Below are 23,788 nucleotides of genomic sequence, written 5' to 3' on the forward strand. Positions count from 1 at the left end.
ATGGCCAAGGGCAAGAAGCGGTCAAGCGAGCCCAAAGGCAGGAAGATCACCCTGAAGATGGCCAAGAACTCCTTAAGGATGACCATTGACGGAAAGCGCCGGCTGGACCTCAGCAACATGGAGATCGCCACGTTCCCAAAATGTATCCTCAAGCTGTGCGACGTGGACGAGCTGGACCTGAGCCGCAACCTCCTCAAGAAGATCCCAGAATCCATCGACAAGTTCATCAACCTACGCTGGCTGGATCTCCACAGCAACCAGCTGGAGCAAGTCCCAGAGTCCATTGGGCGGCTCCAGAACCTCTACAGCCTCAACTTGTGTAACAACCATCTTAGCACCAGTGGACTGCCCTACGAGATCGGTATCCTGAGGAAGCTGAGGAGCCTCAACCTGGGCATGAACCAGCTGGAGAGCCTGCCGTCCTCCATCGCTGCCCTGAAGGAGCTGCGCCACCTGGGGCTCTTCAACAACCACCTGACCAGGTTGCCCGATTGCATCCGCAACCTGCCCCACCTGGAGAGAGTCAACATCAAGTGCAACCCCATCTCCTCTGACCACAACGAGGTCCTGGACCCCATCAAGAGGGTGGAGTGTCTGTACCTGGTGAGGGAGAGCTGTCTCTGCACCTCCTGCCTCCGGAGGTGTAAAGATGAGAAGCAGAGAGTGGATAGCAGGATGAGTGGAGGCCCCGTCCATGGGAAGTCCACATTCTCCGGACTGATTACACCCAACTCTGTGGCACAGGATGACCAGGCCACCTGGAGGTGAAGGGAATCAGTGATGTCATCAAGAGGTCACTGAGGACATGTCATTCATGACTATGTCATGACAATAGTCCAGGTGCTTCATTTCAGATGCTATTATTACTTGTAAAAAGTGTATGAAAGGCACATATCAGGTAGAGATCAGTCATCCAATATGTTTTCTAGAAGAATAAATGTCACATGGTTTTAGGACACAAGTACAATGTTTCTTGTACTCTAGCGCCCTCTGGAGATTGGCAAACACTGTGCAGGAAATCTAGACCTGTATATTTTACCCTGTGAATGTCTTACTACATCCTATTATTTTTGCACTTGCATATATTTTCACATGTATATCACATGTTTCTGACAATAAATTAGGTTTCATTCTTGTGCTGTGGTTAGATGTTTCTTCTGATTCCATTACATCTTACCAGGCTGAACATGGGTAGTAATAGGCCAAAACAAGAGCTAAAGTCACACATACTAAGTCATAAAAATTACACTAGAGGGCAGCAGAGACTTAATAGATTTCTGTTTTGAACCTGATGGTCTGAACCAGTCAGCACTCACACCTTCCTAGGGTAGCCATTCTTCCTGAGCACATTCCGTATTGTTCATAACCTCCACATTCACACAGTGCATTTGCCAAATCGCTGACCTGAAATGTGCTTAATCAACAAGATTAAGATGCAGCAGATAGAGTCATTAGGAAGCAAATGCATAGTATTGATCAGCCCATACTAAGATCCAATCACCACCATGTTATGAGATGGTGACTTATGCTGTGATTATGCTGTTCCTTAATCAAGGCTTGGGCTGCACGGATCAACCACACCTCAGCCATGAATTATGTAAATAGCATCTCCAGCACCGTCACAGATGAGCAGTCTAATCCCCTTTACACACTGCTCACCGCTGCTGTGTCAGTCAGGGGAGGCTGGTGAAGGTAGAAATCGGAGGATGGGCTCATTGTAATGCATTCCTCATTCCACTCCATGCATTACAATGAGCCCGTCCTCCAATTTCTCTCTCTATCAGTCTCCCCTGGTGTCAATGGTATAGGACTTCAATCCACCAGCACCACCAAATACACACAGACATAATCATGCAGTGGAGTAGAAGCTTCTAGAAGCACTCACATACGTTATCTTAGCCCTGGTGGCTGGCCTTTATTCCTATGATAAATGAATATGGTAATTTAGTTGAGCCATGATCATGAACCCTAGTCATATCATGGCCAGATCCATATTATAAATGATATTGTATATAGAAATGACTCATGGCTATCCTTTTCCCTTTCAAGCTGAAGAGCAGCCTGACTCTGTCTGCTTTGAATCATGATGACGGACATTAACACGCATCAAACAGACAGACATGGTGGCATTCACTGCATGTGTTCTGTCAACTTGCCCCGTATCCATTAGCAGATGAAATCATGACCCCTGCTAATGGCATGTGACAGGGTAATGTAGGTTCAGGCATTGTGTCAGAGAGTGTAGAGCAGGGGAGGTTGGTGGAGGTAGAAATCGGGGCATGGCTTCATAGTAAAGCATGGAATGGAATGAGGAATGGTGTGTTTGATATCATGTGATATATCTTTCCATTCCATGCATTAGAGAGAGCCCGTCCTCCAATTTCTGCCTCCACCAGCTTCCTCTGGTGTGGAGGCACATGGGAATGCCAGTCTGCTTTATGTCTCTTCAGATGTCAGTTTTTAGCTAATGAGAACAATTTAATTAGTTACCCAACAATTATGACTGTAAAATGCACTTAGTATGGTATGAGTCCATCCCCTGTACCTTTGAAATCCAATTATTATTATGCACACATACAGTATCTGCCTTCTTGTATTGTGATCAGATATTATTGTATTAAATATGTAACCAAATATAAAAGGATGACTGGTATGAAAGCCTGTACAGTGGTTAGGCTTCTTTCTTTACTTACATCCTTCCAATTCATCTCAATACAAACCACCTTTGTTGCAACAGTTTTCCCTGGATTAACGACATAATCTATAGTCTCATCCCAGATGTTCATGCAAGATTCAGTTTCAGGTCTAGATTTCATATTATGGCTAGTGCTAAAATCAAGTCATATCCCTGCTTTAAATTAACCCTTATTAAGATCCCTGATTTGAATGAATAATGAAAGCTATCTCTGGTATCTCCAGACCTCCCGCTATCACATTGAGTATGTGGAACAGTACGTCTTGCAAAGGACTACGGTTCATAACAGTGTTTACCCATCGATAAAATCTTTACTGTAAAAACAAATTACGTAGAACTGTAAAGCCATCTGTCAATACAGCCACTTTGTCATTGCCAAACCCCCAACAAGAAAGACTGGCTGATTCCTTGACACACTAACACTACCAATCAATAAGTAATGCTATGTCAACATCACACCTTCAACAGCCACCCAAGCCATTTTCACAACAACAACCACGCCTATCTGACATAAAACTTTAATTTAAATTTAAAGCCTGCTATAAATATTTAATAAGAGAGCAAAGATTCATATTTCTTGGACAGTCAGCATATATTAGCACAATTGTCAGCATATTTCAATCCTGTCCAAATGACACCCACTGACCCGAGAGATACAGTACAGCACTGTTTGCACAATTTTGACACAGCAAGACAACTAGACGAAGTACATCACGGCATTTCCCATTTTAAAGAATGCATTCTAAAAACACAAAACAACAACCCTGCATACAATACAATCTTAAATAGATCTAAAACCACATATTTCATGGCTCATGTTGTGTCAGTGTACTGATGCCAACAGGCAGCCCCAGTGGTAGTTATACGACTGAACAAAAACAGCAGTGCCTAGCCCTTAGCTCCAGCCCTATAGCCCTAGCAGTGGCGGTGAGGTTTTTATTGCTGTCTCATTTTGGCTTCTGCCGGGGTGTGTGTGGCCCTCCCCCCTCCCTGCTCTGTAATAAGACCAGCTGTGGTCTGCAGGGCAGCGCTGATTCAATTGCAGTGGAGGACTTAACGCTGTTATCTTCCATACGGGAAAAGGAGGATGCTAAGACTGTGGCACTGAGGGGCACATATTCTTATAGAGATGGGGGGAAGGAGAGAGTGGGTGGAAGAAAAGACAAGAGGGAGAAAAGACAAGAGGGATATGTGTAAAAGGGAGAGCAAAAAGGCTTAACAGGGAGAGGCAGAGAGAGAATGAGGTGTCTATGAGTGAAAACGGAAGAACGGAGACAGAAGGAGAAGCAGAAGGGGAGAGAGAGGGACAGAAATAGAGAGAGTGAATGAGAGGAAATGAATGAGGAAGAGAAAAAATCCACAGATGTAGCCTATTCAGAAGGACCTGCCAGAGAGTGCAGCTCTCCTCCTGGTGTTTCAGCCCAAGTGAGCCGAAAGCTGACGGGCGTAATCACGCAGACGTTAACCGGTCAGCTCTGAGGGGGGAAGAGATTCCCCCCGCGGACGCGCTGATGAATAATGCAACAGGGAGGGGTGGTGGCCACTGAGCGTGTGCGAGGAGGAGGGATCCCTCCCCCAGCCCCCTAGCCTGCTGCTGCTGCTGCTGCTGCTGGTGCTGCCTACTGCAGAGGGTCAGTGGGGGAAAACGGAGAAGAGGATAGGAGAGGAGAGGAGAGAGGGAATGAAATGATGGTGATGGTGTGCTGAGAGAGAGAGAGAGAGAGAGAGAGAGAGAGAGAGAGAGAGAGAGAGAGAAAGAAAGGGGTGGGGTGCCGGACTTATGGACATGCGGTGAGGAGAGATTGTGGTCCAGCGATGACAGCCATGCTGAGTCCCAAGATCAGACAGACCAGGCGAGGTGAGTGTTATCTACTGTATCTATTTCTATCTATTTCTCTACCACTGCTACAGAACCACATGACAAAACCACTACCAAATATCTGAATGGAGCACATGGTCATTTTACTATGCTGTCGTAAATTATATTAGCACTTCTTGATTCAACATGAAGCTCAGCATAGGCTTGTCAATTGCTAATTGGGCTATTTTCTGCATTGACAGTCCGATCTGAAGGACACAATCACACAGCTGAATTTCATTCTGGATCTTTCTTCTTTTTTTTTTCTTTTTTTTTACCTTTTTAGATGGATTTGTAATAGTCCTGGATATGCTCATAAAGCACTTTGTAAAGCCTACTCTAATAGAATAAACTTGGAAACTAAATGGGTAGATTCATTCATTAAAGGATATCAAAAAATAAAACAGGTTCATTAGCTCGTACGCATTTTCAAAATGGGATACATTCTTATCGTAGCGTTTGTAATTGGTAGTTAATTGCTACTCTTAATTCCATTTAACGAAACACATGAAGAAATCCAAATTCTAGTTGTACAAGCTGTCCGTCCTGGTCCATAGAAATCTGCCATCTCTAATTGCCCACATGTCAGCTGTTTCTGCCACTCTCCTCCTCACTACGCCTGAGAGGTATGTTACCATGGTTTTGTGATAAGAAATCCCACTATACTACGCAGCATTCACACACACACACACACGCGTTGTTATACACACACACACACTGTTACACTTCAATGCAGTTCACACATGCGTGTATCCCTCCTCCCGAGCCCTTCTATTCTGCTAGCCTATCAGGTTATGCCAGCCATACACTGATCCTCAAAGGGTTAATTCATCAGCGTACATATAGAAACTGAAAATTACCCTGTGATGCACCTGTAACTCTCATCTTATGTGTGTGTGTGTGTGTGTGTGTGTGTGTGTGTGTGTGTGTGTGTGTGTGTGTGAGTGTGTGTGTGTGTGTGTGATCATATATCACACAGCCAACGAGATGAATGAAATTGAATTTCTTAAATGGATTTCATGCTACGAGAAAGAGCCAGGTAATTTATCCTCTGGCTGATAAGTCTGGCTATTGTGAATCCTTCCCTGACATCTTAATGGATGGCTGTTCTCTGATGAGCATTGGGACAACACATCCATGTCATTTGATGATAAATACACAGCTGAAAACTGCATTAAGTGTGACTGCATATCATATATGTGTGTGTGTGTGTGTGTGTGTGTGTGTGTGTGTGTGTGTGTGTGTGTGTGTGTGTGTGGAGAGCATGCTATCTTGCAGTTATATATCTTTCTGGTCATGACATTTATCTATAGATGAGTACATACACCTATGCCCACTTTGAAACTCAATAACATAAATACTGTATGATTGAGGGGGGGAAAACATACACAAGTCCTATGGCTTTGCTAAGGCATGATAGACAGTATGTCAGTGGGGATAGATAACAACATTCTAAAAGGCAGCTTATACAGACCCTAAGCTGGCATGCAGTATGATGTCATCCTTGAGCTCATTGATTGACGGTATCAGTAAAGCTGGAGTGGAATATTCATGGCCATGACTCGTGCTTATTCATCCATAGCAGGTCACACTCAAGGGCCAGAGAAAACATGACACACACATTACCATCGCTCATTGAAAATAACTAGATGATATGGGTAACTAACTCCGACGGCCATTGTGAGTATGACACATCTATTTACTGTACTGAAACGCACTACAAACACTCACTCCTGAAATGAATTGCTAGTATTTCGCTAAATAGTCCCTTTGCAAACAGTCATGTTATTTCCGAGACCTACTTACAGAGTGACCACATCGTAGCAACGCCCATGACAACAGAGGGAAGGTATGAATCACTGTGCAGAGAAATCTCCAAACTGGCTTACTATGTAGCATTTGGCCTGCACTCGCCGACTCAGATAATTGGTCAGTGTGTTCCAATGTACGCCCCCAACATCCAAACAGCTGTTACAAACTCCATTACATCACCATGGCAACACTTGCAAATCATTCCCTCTCTGGACCTAGTTGGTTTCTTCTTGTGGATCTGAAAAGGGCAGTGTGGAAAACAAGACTCACAGGCTTCCCCCTGAAGTCCATTACGAAACTTAGAATGTTATGTCCTGAAATACTACAGCTGCCTGTTTTCAAAACATAAGACTTGCATAAAACTCGCCTGGTTTGAATGAGGCGCTAATGAAAACACTTTCTCGTTATAGTTTAAATTACGACAACGTTGTTAGCGCTCTTAGAAGAGTCCAATTACAATGAGACAGATGATGTGAAACAAAGGAGCTCAAACGAGGCTTGACTGGGCCGTACTTATGGTCCCTCCAGGACTGGGGTATGCACTTACTCTAATAAGGCTTCCAGAGGCAGAGCTGTGATTGAGTGGGGGCAGCAGTGCAGCACAGAGACAGCGCAGGAACGGAGGGAGAGAGGGATGGAGGGATAGTTATATAGACAGAGAGATGGTTAATGTGATATACGGCCCCAGTTCCTCTGATGAGGGGAGCCCATTAGGAGTGGAGCAATGGAGGCAGGAGTGGAGGGAGGCCATCATGACTCTGCTATGCCATGTCTGGTGCTGGGGGGGAGACAGGCCACGTAGGGGCCATACCTAGAGCCAGGAGTTTTCCCTGACTGTGAGCCCTATTAACTGCTGTAAAAAAAACACTGGGCCCTACCCATCCCATGTCTTGGAAGAAGATGTGAGAATAAGAAAGAATAAACATTGATTTTCATCCCCTTCCCCCTCTAAGCCAACAGAGCATTGATCCTCAGTGTGTGACACAGAGGGGCAGCAGGGAGGATGTCTACAGGATTGATTCCTATAAATTATACATGATCATCAAATAGCTTTCTTGTTTGCCTTGCTAGAATGTGGCTCCACGGGAGGTGTTGCTGAGTGCCTTTTGGAATTCAGTTTTTGTGTTTTCTGTGAATGTCAGGTCTAATGTGTGCTTGATTGATTTATAAGAAACATTTTTGAGTCATTTTTAGTACAGTATTACTTCATTGCACATTTCAGAAAGAGTTATAATCATAGAAACAAATGAGTAGAACAGACATAGTCCCTCAGACCGTGGCAATTTGGCTAGTACACCAAAAGATGTCTGACATGGAATTGTAATACATAATTGCCATGGTAATCATTTTTATTGCGTGTGTAGAACACATAGACAAGCTCAAAATTGAGTGGTGGCACCATAGCAACTAAGCATCATTTGACTGAACATTCCAATGTCAGTTGAGTTGATTATTAATAAAGCTGTAAGCTAAAACATTCTATTCTCATTTTATTTCTATGGTTATAATGATAGTGTAGGTTAGAAGACAGATACATGTAGCAAGTGATACAGGACAACACAGGAGTCAAGACAAAGGTATTAGGCCCATCTGACAGAGTCCTTGAAAGAGCTCACATTTCAGTCCCGTGAGGTCTTATTATCACAGTTCAAAAGGCTTCCCTGTTCTATTGGTCTGCCAGAGGAGACAATAACTCTCGCTTTAGATGTGAATGGTCTTTCACCTGAGGCCCCTCTCCTCTGCCCGGTCTCCAGCCCCCCATACCCAGGGGAGGAGGACCTCAGCTATAGCGCTGCAGGGCAGGACGTGTGCCTCACCATGGCAACATTGGAGCTGGGTGTGTGTGTGTGTGTGTGTATACAATATATTTTAATGTGTTGATATATATACACTCACCAAACACTTTATTAGGAACACTATACTAATACTGGGTAGGGCCTCCCTTAGGCTATACTAATACTAGGTAGGGCTCTCAAAACAGTCTCAATTCTTCGTGGCATTGACTCTACAAGATGTTGGAAACATTCCTTTGAGATTCTGGTCCATGATGACATGATTGCATCACGCAATTCCTGCAGATATTTCAGGTGCACTTTCAAGCTGTGAATCTCCCATTCTACCACATCCCAAAGGTATTCTATTGGATTCAGATCCAGTGACTGGGAAGGCCACTGAAGAACACTGTCATGTTCATGAAACGAGTTTGAGACGACTTTTGCTTTGTGACATGGTGCATTATCATGCTGGAAGTAGCCATTAGAAGATGGGTAAATTGTGGCCATGAAGGGATGCACACGGTCCGCATCAATACTCAAATAGGCTGTGGCATTCAAGTGATGATTGATTGGTATTAACAGGCCCAAAGTGTGCCAAGAAAACATTCCCCACACCATTACACCACCTCTACCATGAGAAGGTGTACAGGTGTTCCTAATAAAGTGTTCATTGAGTGTATGTGTGTGTGTCTGTGTGTGTGTCTCCAGCCAGGTCCAAGAGCATGGTGATGGGGGATGTGTCCCGAGGCCCGTGCCGGCCGTCCTCCCCCAGCCTCCAGGAGGGGGCGCTAAAGGCAGGCTGGCTGAAGAAGCAGAGAAGCATCATGAAGAACTGGCAGCTGCGTTGGTTTGTGCTGCGCTCTGACCAGCTCTACTTCTACAAGGACGAGGAGGAGACCAAACCACAGGTACTGGAGAATCAAACCTACAGTTTTCTTTTTCTAGTCCACTATACATGTTCTTTTTCTTGAAAGAAGCTCTGCTGAATTAGGGAGCAACACTCAAATGGGACACGCTCACAACATTGGGCTTACATGGTCATCATGGGGGGTAATGATGTGATTCCACAAAAGACAGCGGACAGGCAGGCAACCATAGCCAGCCACACAGTCCCAATGTCCAATGCTCATCCTTGGACATCCCCTGCCTGAAATCCTAATACCTCCATTGATTTCCCCAGCTGTCACCGGTTGACTGCTGCTCTTTTAAATGTGGCCTGCCTCCCGTCAAGGGCTTTCAGGGCTGTCTGGAAGCATCTCCATTCAGGGAGAGCAAATGACTGAAGCGTTTGACATGGTCTCCTTAATCACACACTGTCAATACTCGTCCAGCCTGCATTGATTTCTGCCTGCCTCCAAGGAGACCAGGATGTGTACGAAAATGTCAATCTGGCCCTTTTTTTGGTATCCAATCAATGGGAATCAGATGAGAGGAGCCGATTAGGCAAATCACAGAGAGAAAGAGCTCACACTGAGATCAAAGAAGATAATAATTGGGAGAAAGGGGAATATGCAAGGAGGGAAATCTATAGCGGTTTTTCATCATGTGGAGAGAAGCCACATAAATGATGGGATTTGGAAGATGGAAGATCTTGGAGACACATATGAAGTGGGAATCATTTTAGATCATGAGTTACGTGATCCCGTCTCTCATTCAATGCCAGCAGTGTTCAGAGCACACTGCACGCCTGGGAGCTTGGCTGGGCTGCCTGCAGCCCTGCCCCAACGCTCTACCAATTTGTTGCCACGGCAACTAATGTGGCGACAGCTTGGCCTCTTGTCGGGCCGTTTGGCAGGTTCTATCCTGTTTGATGAAGGGTGCCAACCCCAGACTGGCAGACTGGAGACATGCCATTTCCTTTTTCAATCACTTGGCTTTGATTCAGTTGCTAAATGAATATTGATCTGCACTCGCTAATCTGTGTATCTTCACTCTGAAAGAAATGAGCCACTCCTTAAAAAGATTAGAGAGAGATAAAGAGACAACAATATTCTCAAGTCTACTTTTGGCGTCACTGTCTCAATAAAGAGTCAATATTTAGCTGATTTATATCCAATTTCATTAAAAAAAATAATGTAATAATAAGTATATCTCTCATCAGTCCACCATACGTACAGTATAGTCCCAAAATATATTTATTTTGTGCATTAAGCCTCATAAATATCCTTATGACAAGCTTATATTTACCTCATGGAAAAGTGATTTAATAATGCGTTTTGACATACTGTAAAATTAATTGTCAAATCACTTTTCCAGGAAGTAAATATAAGCTTGTCATTAGGATATCTATGAGGTGGACTGCTGAGAAATATACTTTTTTTTTTAGTAAAGTACACCTTCCTTTGAGACAGAACCCTCTCTAATGTTATGGTTTCAAATGAATGAATTCCATAAGACCTCATTCCTGTGGTTTAGTAAAGTAAATCTCCAGTCTGTCTTGTTTGTTCCAGGGCTGCATACCTCTGCAGGGCTGTCAGGTGAACGAGCTCACAGCCAACCCAGACGAGCCAGGGAGACATCTTTTTGAAATCGTTCCAGGTGAGAGGACACATCAAACCCCTCTGTCTTCCCACAGTACAACAATGTCTACAATGTGCTGTGAAAGTCAGGCATCACTGCGCTGGTTAAGGATTCAATGATATTCCGCATATCAGGGTTTTGTCAATATCATAGTTAGTCAGCAGGGAGCACTGTTGAGATTTCACAGCTTGACTTTAGAATACTGGAAAATGGACATGGCTACAGAAGACAAGCAATGTTGACTGGTAAAGTAGATGTGTATATACTATGCCATCATATACCACACACCACATTTTTTAAAATAAAATTTCTTTATCAGAAACCTTGGTTAAGGTGTAGTGGTGTAGTGTACAGCTTTTTATCACAGAATCACCACACTAAGAAATACAGTGAAACATTCAGAATACATTCAAATTGGAATTGGTGTTGCCACCATGTTAATTAATGATGAACAGATACTGGAAAACATAACACTAGTTAAAGACCGAGAGAGAAAAGAAGTGGTGGTCTCTCATTAATCACCAGGCTTGCTGACCCCAACCGCCCCGACCTCTGACCATCAGGAGACAGTGAGGGTTAACAGCCATGTAAGGGCAATAAAACAACTTAGCCTGGGGAAAGTGTGTCACAGAGATCCAACTCATCCAGCTCTTGGTTGTGCTCAATGGAGCCAAGCGTTTTCAGCAGCAGTCCCTCAGAGTCTGGTGGCTAACTAGCCATATCGCTGCAGTAAGGGGCTATTTGTTTGGCGGTCTTTCCCACTGTTTATTGTGGCCGACGGGGCCTGTGTGTTTTATTTATGGCAAGCAAATATTGCAGGACAGTGCGAGCCCCAATCAGCCCATGCAGGCAAAGTGTGGACAGGCCGGCAGGCTGGCAGGCAGGCCAGCAGGCATAGAAGCAAGGCTGTTTCTGAGGAACCTTTTAGGACACCTTTCAGACAGTGGGACAGCAGGAACATAATGGACGGATTGAATTTCAATCTGTGCTGTGCACTTTACATACCTCTCCCCCAAGCAGCCCTGCACAACCCCTAGATGCCCCCTAAATCTATTGTTTACAAGCTATTAAATTCTCCGGCTCTTGAGGGAGCGAGATGTTTTTTTCTTCCTCTTTCTTACCCTTCTAATAGGCTTAAATAAAAGCTTTCTCACTTCTCGGATTTTGAAATGAACAGCCACTAGGGTTCGGGTTGACGATCGCATTACAATAAAGATCCACTCTATTGGAAGGAGGGCTGGAGAGTGGAGGGTGGAGGCGGGTGAGGGGGCATTTGATTGTGGAAAACAAACACCGAAATAAGAGACGGTTTGCGAAGCACCGTGAGGCTCAAACGGGGCATTGACAAGCTTCTTGTACCCATCTATAGGGACCATGGCATTGCATTTTCCCTCATCTTTCAATGTCTCTCAATATAGTATCAGATCTCCTCTGAGTGGACTGCATGTTTTTAGACAGGGTCAAGCAGGTGGGTGATAGGGCCCATGACCTCTGAGGCTAGGATGACCGCAGCAGCATGTGTGATAATGAAGCAGGCTGGCTGCTCTCCCTCTCACCACCTTTTGTTCTCTGTTATCGTGGCATGTCTTCCTTTTCAAAGGAGGACAAGGGCTATAGGGTGTCTCTGTGGTTCATTTCACTGACCTCTGGCCATTTAGCCGGGGAGATAAACGCCCGGGTCGTGTTTGATGTGGACACGTGCCCTCTGGTGAGGTCCTTGCTCAGTGCAAACTCGAGACACGAGGGGCCAAGCAAACTGACTGCAGCTCAAGACGAATATGCTTAGCTAGCTTGATTTTCTTTTCTTTTCTTACTGAAATTTGGCAGGAGATATTAAATTCCTTTTCCACTCATTTCCTCAGGGACATCTACTTTACATCAATAGATATCCTGTGTGTCCTGTGAGTGAAGCTCTCTGACAGAATAGCATGCAGTGCCCTTGTTGTATATTCAAGGGTAGAATTTGATTGGTTTGGAAAAAACGCTTTTCAAGGTCAGCTGTTCTGCTTGTTTCCCCTCTGATAGGTCTGCATTGTAATGAACCAGAAAGCAATGAACCAAACAACTAATACAACAATCCTATACTTGAGGTTGAATTGAAACAAGGCTATGCAGCTGTGAGCCTACCAGGGTGAGGGGAAAATGGAATAATCTATGATTCCCTGTACTTAAGGGCGACTCAAGGCTAAGCCGCCTTTTGTGTTGGTCTCTAGCCATTAAGCCAGCTGGGAAGCAACAGCGAGAGTGGGATGGTGCTGACACACAAGCCTGGGTAAACGTGACCACTTCAGCCAATTCATTATGGTAGACTTCTTGTTTAGACAGCACACACACACTTGAGCGTGCGCGCACACACACACACACACACACACACACACACACACACAAAAGCCTCTTGGAGCCTTCCCCCCCTGCCTCCGGCACCCAGCTCAATTTTTGGATCAGTCAACACCATCTCTCGTCTGAGAGCCTTTAACTACAGACTACAGTCCGAGCCTCGCAGACAAGCTCTGCCTTATCAAAAATGCCAGTTTTTCTAGCCCTGCCCCCATCCATGCAGCAGCCCTGGGCTCTCTATAAGTAGGGAGGGTATACAGGTCTACAGGCAGGACAGTCTTCCTGTCTGTCTTACTGCTGTCTCTGAGCTCAGGTTGGCTTGTACTCAAGGTCAGAACCTCAGTGGTCTGTACCAAGCTGGTCCAGAACAACATGAACAAAGTTAACGAACAACATTAAGATCCTTGTTGTATATAGAATAGCCTTTGCCTCTGTGAAATTGAAAAAGGGGATATCAACCTTGAGATATCATCCTGTGACATAGGCGTGTCCGTAAATAATAGCCTGGAAAGGTGGACAAACTGATGCATACCTTCCTCTCACCTGAGTTTAGGAGTGTCAGCTCTGTTTACATGATATGCATAAACTGTCAGTAACTCTTAACAATGGCTCATTTCATTACGCCCAGACAGGGTGTTGCGAAAGAAATGGAAAGGAGCTAAGAGCTGTGTGTGTAAAGTCCCCTGTCTAAGGGCAGCGTGCTGGAATTAGCTTTGGAGCATGTCCATGAAGCTATAGATGGGTTTCACAGTATAACATAGCATTGGCAGTGACAGTTAAGGGCAAATGCATTCGACAGTGCATGGCCTATGTATCCCCTTCCTCTCTGTGGTATCGTAAAAACAAGGACAAAACGTCACAATGTAAATATGGGTTAGTAGGACAAACGTAATGTCAAGACGTGGACACGGTATTGTAGCTTCAGTACATTACAGGTCAGACTCATCAGATTATCACAAGTGTGGTTAGTCAGAGACTCTCCGATTGATTAGCACGGTCTGTTTGTTTTCCTCTAGTGAGTGGGGAGGTTTGTTTGGCAAGGATGGGGAGTGTAGCAGCCCATCTACCAGTCATTCCACGCACTGGGAGGGAGAGAGAGAGAGAGGGGGGGGGGGGGGGGGGAGCAAGGGCACACAAGGAGAGCTTACACTCACTCCTCTGGGATTTTGCTTCTCCCTAGGGGGGCTGAGGAATAGGAGCGGCTGCCCATACCAGTGAATGAGAGAGAGAGAATGAATGTATGAATGAATGCATGAAGAAGAGGGACTTGTTTTTTTCGGGGTTTTGTTGTTCCTGGCGTCGAGCATGCTTCACTGGCACGTCCTGCCCAGTAGTACCTGCGTGTGGACCTACCTCCAGAAGGGCTGTGTGGAGCGTGTGGCGTACCCGTTTCATGACCCTGCTGTAGCCCAGCTGGCTCCCCTCACAGAAACATGGGGCTGGCCTGCTGCAAGCCTGGGAGACACAAACAGGAACACCTGCAAGGTACCGTAACTAATGCTGCAGCTTTTTTCCTGTGATCCGGGGAAGTTTAGTTCAGTTTATGCTGCTGTTAGCTGTTGCTACTGCAGCAGAGCTTCTATTCCGGGGGTTCACACGACATAAAACACATGGTACAGAACATTAGACATTATAGACAAGAGTAACACAATTACAATACTACATTAAACTAAAATTAAAGAGCCATACACTGTAGACACTTACAGACTAATCATATACACAGATCATTGAGACCTCTAGCTAGAGGAGAGGCGCTGTGACATAAGATGTTTCTTGAGTTTCTTGAGCTGCTGAAAACTAGCCTTGCTGTTCACATGAGTAAGCTGTGGTGGCAACATATTCCATGTTGATATCCATTCCTCATTCCATTCCATGCATTAAAATGAGGCCGTCCTCTGATTTCTACCTCCACCAGCCTCCACTAGGACAAGGACTAGGCTATAGGCTCTCTACTGTGCAGTATATGCTGTCTGTGGGTTCTTGGAGTTGTCCTGTAGGTTGTGATATACAGTGCTGAAGAAATGTTATGGTTTTGACTTGTTTTGGCCACAGAACTGTGTTATACCAAAACACAAAGCAGAGTTACTGGTGGCTCCTAAGGGGCTCACAAAGTTGGAAGTGTTACTTTCTTGGTAGTGTGAACTACTGCACTCTAGTCATTCTATTTATTTAAGGGGCACACTTTTTTGATGAAAGGAAGGAGAGGATGTCTGACAAAGATTGCCCCACAGAGATTGGCAAAATCAATACAGTCTAGAGCATGTAATGAAAATGACAACCAACAATGGTTGCTTTTGCAGGACATGTTTCAATACTTCAGAAATGATCCCTGTAACATCACAACATTTAGCTCATGATGTGGGCTATTCACAATGACTCCAGTTATTTGAGTAACTCTATACACGAACACCCCCCATAAACAAGCTCAGTGCATAGAGTTCACACAAAAGTCAACCTGAGTTAATCCACTCCCTACCCATAATCACATTATTAATACTGACCACATTATGAACTGATCACATTATTAACAATGACCACATTATTAACAGCGACCACATTATTAATACTGACCACATTATGAACTGACCACATTATTAACAATGAGCACAATATTAACACTTAACACTGACCACATTATGAACTGACCACAGTATTAACACTGACCACGTTATGAATACTGACCACATAAGTAACACTAACCACGCAGTGTCGGTTATCAGTTACCGCAGATGCCTGCATCCTTCAGACATTTAACGAAGTTCATAGTAACATCAGCGATAAGGAGCTACTTATTCCAAATCCCTTCCTCTGCTCTACTGAGGATTCTCACACACACACACACACACACACTGACACAGTGAGAAGTCTGACATTTACAGAAGAGGAACCATTATCATTTATAAATGACCTTCACTGCCGTTCGCAGTGTGAAAAAAACACATGGCCTCATGAAAATGAGGTGTCACCCCAATCAAACACCAGCCCCTCTGTGGACTCAGCAGGGTGTGAGACGACTCATACAACTTCTCAAGTCCAGAATCTCATTATCTTGATTGTTTTCAAATCAAGTCTTTGTAGTTTTCTTCCTCTCCAGTCCAGCTTTGGATTATGTTGAGCGTCTGCCATTTCTTGATTGATTTTTTGGCCTATTGTGTTGTGTTATCTGTGTGCAGTGTGGGCTGGAGAGGAAGTATTGGCCGTGTACAGGCTCCTTTGTGTCTGGTTCGCCACGACAGCTTTATCACTCTCTTGATTTCTCTCTGTTCTATTCTCTATCACTTCTGTGGGAGGCAGTCCAGATAGTCTCCACCAATATTTATGACAGGAAGTATTTTAGAAGCTCTTTCCAATCTGACAAAATATGGGAAGAGCTTTTGAAGCTATAACATTTATAACACTTCCATCAATAGAAAATGCTCTGTTTGGATAGCCTAGGGATACATTGGTACAATATATTGCAGAAATACTGCAATGCTTTATCTTTTAGGAATGATATGAGCGCTGACGGACAGTGAGACTCCCTCTGTCTAGTTTATTGATGTCCATATCTGATGGCAGAAAAGCAATATTGCTTTCAGCGTGTCTGGACGTTTTGTTTTGAAGTAAAAGAACAGTGGGGAACTTTAGCCAGACAGTAATAACATTTCTTATTGACATATGAGCTATCCACTCATTTCAAGGCCATAGAATGAATGAAAATCATGAACAAGAATTGCGCTCCATCTAAATATAATAACTACAGTATGTGTTCGTAACAATGACTTGAGATTTTCAGTCAGGACTCATATCTAAGGGTTCTAAACACACAGAGCCCAGAGCAGTCAATGAGACTGGGCCACTGTGAGGTAATCACAGTGGTGTGAGTTTGCTGAGCTGGGTGACAATGGCACTTAGCTTTATGGCACTGCTGTTTATATTTGGTTTACCTTCTCTAAGCTAAATGACCATGAGCAACATGGAAAGAGATACCAACACATACTGGATAACTGGACCAGAGTCAAATCAAACCTAGAGTCATATACAGTACATGTTGATGTGTCATTAACAAAATGCACTTTTACAGTACTCTTGCAATCCATACATGTAGATGTCAGTATATTCTGATCAAAAACAATAACCCCATCTAGTGGTGATAATGTTACGATTATAGTATGTGCACATTCAACACAAGAGAGGCATATGATGCTGATATCTGAATCAGATTCTATACATTGGATTAGTGCTTTCTTTCTACCGATGAAGATATTCTATCTTATTGGTCATGTTTGATGAGAAATTTAAACCAGCGATTGAAACACTGCTCTCCAAGCTTACCTTACCGGGGGTTGATAACACTGACTGGACAGGGCTTTCGTTCATCATAGGCCTGTGAAATGGAAAAAAAACAAACATGTAAAGATCTTGTGGCAATGTAAATCAACTTTTTGGAATCTCATGTAACATCTCTCTCTCGCTCTTTCTCTCTTTCTCTCTCTCTCTCTCAGGTAGTAGTGGAGAAAAGGACAGAGCTGCTATCAGTCATGAGGCCTTCCTACTCATGGCTAACTCCCAGAGCGACATGGATGACTGGGTCAAGGCCATCCGGCGGGTCATCTGGGCTCCCTTTGGGGGAGGTAAACGTCACTTCATAATGGCATATGAAATTGAATTGAAAATTAAATTCACTTCAAATCTCTAACAGTACGTTCTTCACAGCTCAGAGTACTCCATCATCTTTCATTCTCGCTCTGTCGTAAAATCAGTTAGTTAATGGAAATACTGTGACTTGTTGGAAAATTGTTTTCCCTGGTCAAATTACCTTGACAACACAATGTGTATCTGTACTTAAAGGTCAGAAGTGGAACAGACTGAAAAACGTAGCATGAAATGTTAGCCTGAACAGTCTAACAGCTCCTTCCAGAGTAGCCTGGTAAATCTTAATTTCCTCAGGATCAGTACACTCTGTGCAGTTTCACTGTAGGCTACTGACTTGACCTGTGTCCAGAAATATAACTAGGGGCTCAAGATGGTGTGAAGGAAGACAGCATATCCAATCCAGGTATTAAGTTACAAAGAGAGTGGTATTAATAGGGGGATCGTAGAGTGTAAAAAAATAACTCCCCGGGTCTGACATCAGTGCAGTTCATATACAGTATATTTAAACTATTAAACAGAGGCAAGGTACACTATTGTGCCCACTGACCAGCATTTGTGGTTTAAAATGGGCATTGTCATGATGGCAGCTCTTCTGTGGCCTAGCAACTGATGCCAAAAATAATGGCAGTTTGATATTTGTTTCAATGACACAGAATGGCTATAACAGAGTGGGTGAGGTAATTAGCCTGATCAATAGCTATGTATTATAGCTATATTTCTATGCCTATATTTCATGTTTGTAAGCAGGTCTCCTCTGAAAAAGATAAATTCTGCCCTGCCTAAAATAAAGGTTTAATAATAATACAAATGTTGTTCAATTGCTTACAATTACATCATAACATCAATATCAATTAAGAGGAAAAATATATTTCAAACATATCATTCTTAATAGTATGGCCATGTTGCTGAGGTTGGCCACAATATGGACAGAATGTCCTGTTGCACGAGTGTAGGCTATTCCCTTTCCCTGTCCTTTTACAAGGTCGCAGGAATGCTTTGGAGTTCTCATCTCTCCGTCAATAATAGAACTGTCGCCAACTTACAGAACTGTCGTTAATGGGAATACTGCCATACTGTCATAACCCGTGACATATGTATTCTATTTACATTTCAATGTGCTGTCAGCTGGCGTTTTGAGACTACCTGCCTCTCCCATCCGCGAGAACTTTGGGCATTTTCTTCTCGCTTCTTGCATCGCTTTCCCAAAGTATTTTGATGTGTCATTACGCGTTTATGAAAGACTCAGCTTGTCAAATGTACGAGCAAGATTGGATTCAATTACTACGACCGTCGGTGCTTGGGAAATGTGGATTTGGCATGTACGAAAAGCGCGCTCTACTTCTGTGCGGCTCGCGTTCCGAGTCCGTGACGTACTACGAATACCTGCCTGCTAATTGCGACTGTGTTGAGAGGCGAGGTCGCGCCCAATCAGCAGGTGAGAGGCTGGGCTGTGGTATTGGTCACTCAATTAAAATAGGCCTATTTATTGTTATGTCTCTGAAATGTGAGAGATGATATAGACACATTTCTCTCTATTTCTCTTGTCTGTTTGCAATTCGTTTGTATTGTTCAACAATCAAGTGTTGAATATTGGACATGGAGCAGAGCTTTGTACTAGTCGAGTATTTCATTAACCATTTAGTTGCACTATGGAAGTTCACTGTATGTGTTGAGTATTTATTTTATGGTTATCATAAAACTCATATGCTATAATATCAGTATATGTATTTCCTCATGTAACCACACAACCCTTAATAAATGTTTCTCATGCTCATGGGCATGGGGAGACATGCCTCTTTTCCTCCAATGAGGTAATTTGTAGACATTATTTTTGGACTATTTGGAGGACCTCATTTGGCTCAGCAGCACCCCCAGAGGCAATTCAAACAAAAATATAATTTTCATTTATGAATAACACCCCATCATGAAATACAGCATGTGTTGCTGTTTTTGTGTCTGCAGGGATATTTGGCCAGCGTTTAGAGGACACTGTTCAGTATGAGAAGAAGTTTGGCCATCGACTTGCTCCTCTCCTGGTGGAGCAGTGTGTGGACTTCATACGGGAGCAGGGTCTGGATGAGGAGGGTCTGTTTCGGATGCCAGGGCAGGCCAACCTGGTAAAGGACCTCCAAGAGGCCTTTGACTGTGGGGATAAGCCTATATTCGACAGGTAGACCACAAACCAACTGCTTTTCCTGTTATGAAATGTTGTTTGAGAAAGGTTTGCACACCATAGCTTGTTCCGGGTTCTTAGAGTGAAACAAATAAACTTGCAAAAGGAAAAAACAAACACTCTGATGAAGGTCTGTTGACAGAAACGTTGGCATTTTTCCACATACATTTTTCCATATAAATGTGAAGTAGCATTTTTTTCTTCCTTTTCCCTCTTCTGAAATGTTAAAAGAATATTTAAGCTTTTTTTGGGGCTAAATTGTGATACTCATTTGCTAACAACTGCTCATCCAGAAGATACTGGAGGTAGTACTGGAGGAGGTAGCAGTTGACAGAAGATGTGCAAGTGGTGCAACTCACTGTACATATACAGCAGGGGAGGCAGAAATCGGAGGACAGTTGTAATGCATTGTAATGCACGGAGTGAAATGAGGAATGGTATCAAACATGTGTAATATACAATAGCTCATGGATATTGTACAGTAATTATTTGGTAGTCCAATATGGTGAGTGTGAGTGAGTGAGTGAGTGAGTGAGTGAGTGAGTGAGTGAGTGAGTGAGTGGGTTGAACTTTTTTGTGACCTCTTGCAGTAACACAGATGTCCACACAGTGGCGTCCCTGCTGAAGCTGTACCTACGAGAACTGCCGGAGCCTGTGGTCCCTTTCTCCCAGTACGAAGACTTCCTCTCCTGTGCTCAACTGTTGGCCAAAGATGAGGAGGAGGTAGAGAGAGAGAGAGCGAGAGAGAAAGAGAGAGCGAGCGAGCGAGAGAGAGAGAGAGAGAGAGAGTGTGTGTGTGTGTGTGTGTGTGTGTGTGTGTGTGTGTGTGTGTGTGTGTGTGTGTGTGTGTAGGGGGGGCATGTGTGTGTGCCATGTCTCTCTCATCATGACATTATGGACCCCTGTTCTTGCAGCAGTGAATCCTACCTCTAGTTCCTATGATGTTAGTTGTTACTGTGAGGCTGTGAGGTTGAAGGGTAACAAACGACTCTACCAGTGGTCAGAGTTCAGCTTAGTGTCCAGCAGTAGAGCAGAGGATGCAGTGCTGGAGTGCATGATGATCTCTGTGAAGAAACATGATGTGTGTGTTTGGCAGTGACACTGTATGTTGTCTGTTCACCCAGGGGATACAGGAGCTGGGAAAGCAAGTCAACACTCTTCCTCTGGCCAACTACAATCTTCTGAAGTACATATGCAAGTAGGTCTACAAACATTTATTGCTCACTTCAGGACAAATATCTTTCTTATTTTTCCTATTTAAATATATTGATGAAATATCCATATTTCTGGGCCCTGATTTACTTTTTAGGTTCCTTGATGAAGTCCAATCCCATTCAAATGAGAACAAAATGAGTGTTCAGAACCTTGCAACAGTATTTGGACCAAATATGCTTCGGCCTAAAATAGAGGACCCAGTGACTATTATGGAGGGTATGGATTGTAATACATTGATCTAATTTGTGCTGATATTAGTTAATCACTGTAGTACTGTAGATAACAGTGGAAGACATCGGTAGACATCGGAAGACAGGCTTATTGTAATGCATGGAATGGAATGAGGAATGGTATCAAACATGTGTGATATTAAACAATGAGCCTGTCCTCCAATTTCTACCTCCACCAGCCTGCCCTTGTAGATAAATGATATGACCGTCCTGATATGTTCTAATTCTACTGCCTGGTAACCATACAGTATCAGAGTCCAAAGTGGATGAGCATGGTATGATGTAATTCCTCATTAATTTCTGTGTGTTTTCCTCCTGTCCAGGGACTTCTCTAGTCCAGCACCTGATGACCGTGCTGATCAGCGAGCATAACCGGCTCTATGCAGGGAGGGAACTGGAGGCCCCAGTGCCCCAGCCAGAGGTGACAATCCAGGGCCAGCAGCGCAGCATCGGGGGCTGGATCTCCGAGGAGGACCTCCAAAGCTGCCCCACCGACCCCAATGAGGACCATAGCAGCAGCGCCTCCTCCCTAGACGCTAAGCTGTGTGCTGCTGTCACCCCCACCACCACTCCCAGGCTGGCCCCCTCAGGGAAGGGCGAGACGGTGGTCAGCCCCAGCAAGCAGGCCAAGACCCTGCCCTCCTGGAAGTACTCCTTCAAGGGCTCGTCGGCACCAAGGCCCCCGCCCCAGGCCAAGCAGGGTGTCCCAGGCTCCACGGCCGACGTCACCAGCGTCTCATCCAGCGGGAACTGGCTGATGAACGGGCTGTCGTCCCTGAGGGGCCACCGCCGCACCTCTTCAGGGGAGCGCGCCAGAGACTCCACCAGCTCCTCTCAGAGACTATCCACCTACGACAACGTCACCTCCTCCTCCAGCATGGGCAGCGTCCCCAGCGTGGCCAGCACGCCCTGGTCCACCTCCTCCTGCGAGATCTCCGTGCCGGACTCGGGCAGCGAGCCCTCGGGGCAGAACTGTGGAGAAGGCAAGGGGGACTGGCATGAGCTGGCGTCGCCCCAGAGGGAGAGGGGCAGGGAGGAGGTGGAGAGGGGCTTGGAGCAGGAGGATAGCAGCGAGGCCATGGAGCTGTGTGTGAGCAGTGCAGGCTGCAGTGATAATGGGAACAGCATGGTCGTCCCCTCCATTGTGATGTCGGAGGACCCTGACGGAGGCTCCAAAGCACTTACCAGCCTGGTGGAGGGACTGAAGGAGGAACTGAGGAAACAGAAGCTGACCTATGAGTCCAGGATCAAAAAGTAAGGGTGTATGACTAGTATTTATTGTGATTAGTTGCCAAGCAGAAACTGATGAGGAACTGTTGTTGTGTGGGTGGATGTGGGTGAAACAACTACATACTGTAGTCTGAGTGTTTATTTTTCCCAAATTCAGAGGATGAATTTATTTCAATACACATAGTCAATATCACTGTAAATAACTTATTATTGGTTGTCAACACAATATTTACATTGTAGCTCTCAATCATTGTTTCTCTTTCGTGATTTATTTTTCCTAATCTAGGCTTAGCCCAATCCCATCCTTTTGAACCTTGTAAGTGTTGATCCAGTGTTTGTCTGTGACACCCTCTGTATCTGACTGACGCCCTCTGTATCTGTGTGTGTCTGCCCCCTGTAGGTTGGAGGAGTCAAGTATGGCGCTGTGCGCTCAGATGGAGCGGCTGGAGCAGGAGATGGAGCAGGAGAGGAAGAAGCAGCGCATGCTGGAGATCAAGCTCCGCAACTCAGAGCGAGCCCGCCAGGACGCGGAAAACAGGAACCGGCTGCTGGAGAAGGAGATGGAGGACTTCTTCTCCACGCTGGGAGACCTGGCTTTGGGAGCAAGGACTAGCGACATATGACAGCCCCTGGTGGTCAAACTCATAGAACTTACAGTACATAGACTCAGTGAATGACATGTTATCGAATGCAGGTGGCTGCATCCATGTATCTCCTCAGGCGTCTAAGTGTGCCTATCATGAGTACCATGAGTATCTCTGGAATACTCCAATTTCGAAATACTGGAATTTCATGACATTTGGTGACAAAGCCTCGGTCCTCGGTATACTCTGGTCCAATATATTGTCAATATATCGTTAATGTAAAGATGAGGGTTAAACTACTATCATTATGAATAGACAGCATTTACAACAAGCATTTATGCTTTATCTTATGCTGCCTACTGATGTGCAAAGATCATGTAATACCAAAGCCGTACTTAAAGCTTAGGACCAGTATTGAAGCCATGTCGGTTTTGGCACATGAAGCTGACCACTGCCCTCAAAGACACAATGAAGTATCCTGGCAATGCCTTCTGGGACTTGTTGAATTGGGAAAAGGAAAGTTTTGCCTGCTTGTCCAGAGGCGTTGTCATCGGTAATACCTAGTTGTGTTGCTTTTATTTGATTTATCACTACTTCAAATTGCTGAAGAGCAACTCAACCTCCCCAGAGCCACTTGAAGTACAGTAAGGTGCCAATTGTGAATTGAATGAAAAAAAAGGAATAAAGAATGTATACTGTAGTGAATGTAATGTGTTGTTGATCA

The 23,788-nt window shown here is 44.5% G+C and overlaps 2 protein-coding genes across 2 annotated transcripts; both read left to right on the forward strand.

The window, feature by feature from the left end:
* lrrc18b (leucine rich repeat containing 18b) lies at positions 1-995 on the forward strand (the record flags this gene model as incomplete). Its single annotated transcript, XM_083688267.1, has 1 exon — positions 1-995. One exon carries the CDS (start codon positions 1-3, stop codon positions 766-768), a length of 768 nt encoding a protein of 255 aa, XP_083544393.1. The 3' UTR covers positions 769-995.
* A 3,515-nt stretch (positions 996-4,510) lies between these two features.
* arhgap22b (Rho GTPase activating protein 22b) lies at positions 4,511-23,103 on the forward strand (the record flags this gene model as incomplete). Its single annotated transcript, XM_083688062.1, has 10 exons — positions 4,511-4,553; positions 8,849-9,048; positions 10,591-10,678; positions 17,482-17,610; positions 19,595-19,802; positions 20,396-20,528; positions 20,930-21,003; positions 21,115-21,236; positions 21,574-22,504; positions 22,881-23,103. 10 exons carry the CDS (start codon positions 4,511-4,513, stop codon positions 23,101-23,103), a joined length of 2,151 nt encoding a protein of 716 aa, XP_083544188.1.
* Positions 23,104-23,788: the final 685 nt, after the last annotated feature.

The sequence above is a fragment of the Argentina silus genome (genome assembly GCF_951799395.1).
Source record: "Argentina silus genome assembly, chromosome: 16".
NCBI classification, from domain to species: Eukaryota; Metazoa; Chordata; class Actinopteri; order Argentiniformes; family Argentinidae; genus Argentina; species Argentina silus.